Raw genomic sequence first — 1494 nt, forward strand, 5'->3', positions numbered from 1 at the left:
ATAGCAGGGTACTACATGGTACTACAGGGTACTGCAGGATATAGCAGGGTACTACATGGTACTACAGGGTACTGCAGGGCATAGCAGGGTACTACATGGTACTACATGGTACTGCAGGGCATAGCAGGGTACTGTAGTTTTGGTTCAGATCAAAGGTAGGTGTGAAGGCCTGATGTTATGATCCATAGCACAGTGAGAGCTACACGTCTATGTTGTTATTTTAACTAATTAGCCTAGTCGCCCAGTGTCTTCATCCCTAACGTGTTGTCTTGTTGTTGCAGCTACTATGCTAAGCTACGTCAGCAGGAGATGGAGCGTGAGCGAGAGCTTGCGGAGAAGTACCGAGACCGAGCGAGAGAGAGAAGAGACGGAGTCAACAAGGACTACGAAGAGACGGAGCTGATCAGCACCACCGCTAACTATAGAGCTGTAGGACCCACTGCTGAGGCGTAAGTGATGCTAATGCTAACACTGCTAACTACAGAGCTGTAGGACCCACTGCTGAGGCGTAAGTGATGCTAATGCTAACACCGCTAACTACAGAGCTGTAGGACCCACTGCTGAGGCGTAAGTGATGCTAATGCTAACATCGCTAACTACAGAGCTGTAGGACACACTGCTGAGGCGTAAGTGATGCTAATGCTAACACCGCTAACTACAGAGCTGTAGGACCCACTGCTGAGGCGTGAGTGATGCTAATGCTAACACCGCTCACTGCAGTGCCGTGGGACCCACTGAGTGATGCTAATGTGTATTTGTATCTTCTATTTGTGCGTTTGTTTTGCTTCAGAGATAAGTCGGCAGCAGAGAAGCGTCGTCAGCTGATCCAGGAGTCTAAGTTTTTGGGAGGTGACATGGAGCACACTCACTTGGTGAAAGGTCTGGACTTCGCTCTGCTGCAGAAGGTCAGAGGTCACTCACTATCACAACATTGATAGCATGTAGCATTAGCATTTAGCATTTAGCATGTAGCTGCACCTGGAAAACAATTCCAGTAAGCTGCTATAAAAGGTGTGTGTGTGTGTGTGTGTGTGTGTGTGTGTGTAGGTGAGAGCTGAAATCACCAGTAAAGAGAGAGAAGAAGAAGACATGATGGAGAAAGTCCAGAAAGAGGCTAAGTATGACCCTTAATCTCTCTATTCATAGAATTTGTCACTTTTTTCCAACTTTATTTTTTTTTAAAGTTTTTGTTGCTTTATTTTACGCCCTTTTCTGACATGTTTGTTGTTTTTTGGACATTCATTTTGAAATACTAACAGGTTTTTACATCCGTCTGACCTTTGACCTCTGTGTTTTTAGGAAAGACGTGGAGCCGGAGGAGAAGATCGAGTTCAAGACTCGTCTCGGTGAGTCAGAGCAGCTGCTTTTATTCTGAAATTGTTTTTATTCTGAAATTATTGTCGTGGTGATGTTTTTTCCGTCACGTGATCGTACCATCGTAGCAACAAGTATCTCAAGAAAAGAGTCCAAATACTTCGGGTCTGGTTACCCCCC

At 45.4% G+C, this 1494-nt stretch overlaps 1 protein-coding gene across 1 annotated transcript in view; it reads left to right on the forward strand.

Annotated features, from left to right (window-relative positions):
* The window catches only part of ik (IK cytokine), a 6395-nt gene that overhangs the window by 1044 nt on the left and 3857 nt on the right, over positions 1-1494 (forward strand). Inside the window, 5 exon segments of the mRNA XM_034890889.1 lie at positions 238-449; positions 791-905; positions 1048-1118; positions 1300-1356; positions 1443-1479. Coding sequence (XP_034746780.1) covers positions 238-449; positions 791-905; positions 1048-1118; positions 1300-1356; positions 1443-1479 — 492 coding nt within the window.

Source organism: Etheostoma cragini, chromosome 13 (genome assembly GCF_013103735.1).
Source record: "Etheostoma cragini isolate CJK2018 chromosome 13, CSU_Ecrag_1.0, whole genome shotgun sequence".
Classification (NCBI taxonomy): domain Eukaryota; kingdom Metazoa; phylum Chordata; class Actinopteri; order Perciformes; family Percidae; genus Etheostoma; species Etheostoma cragini.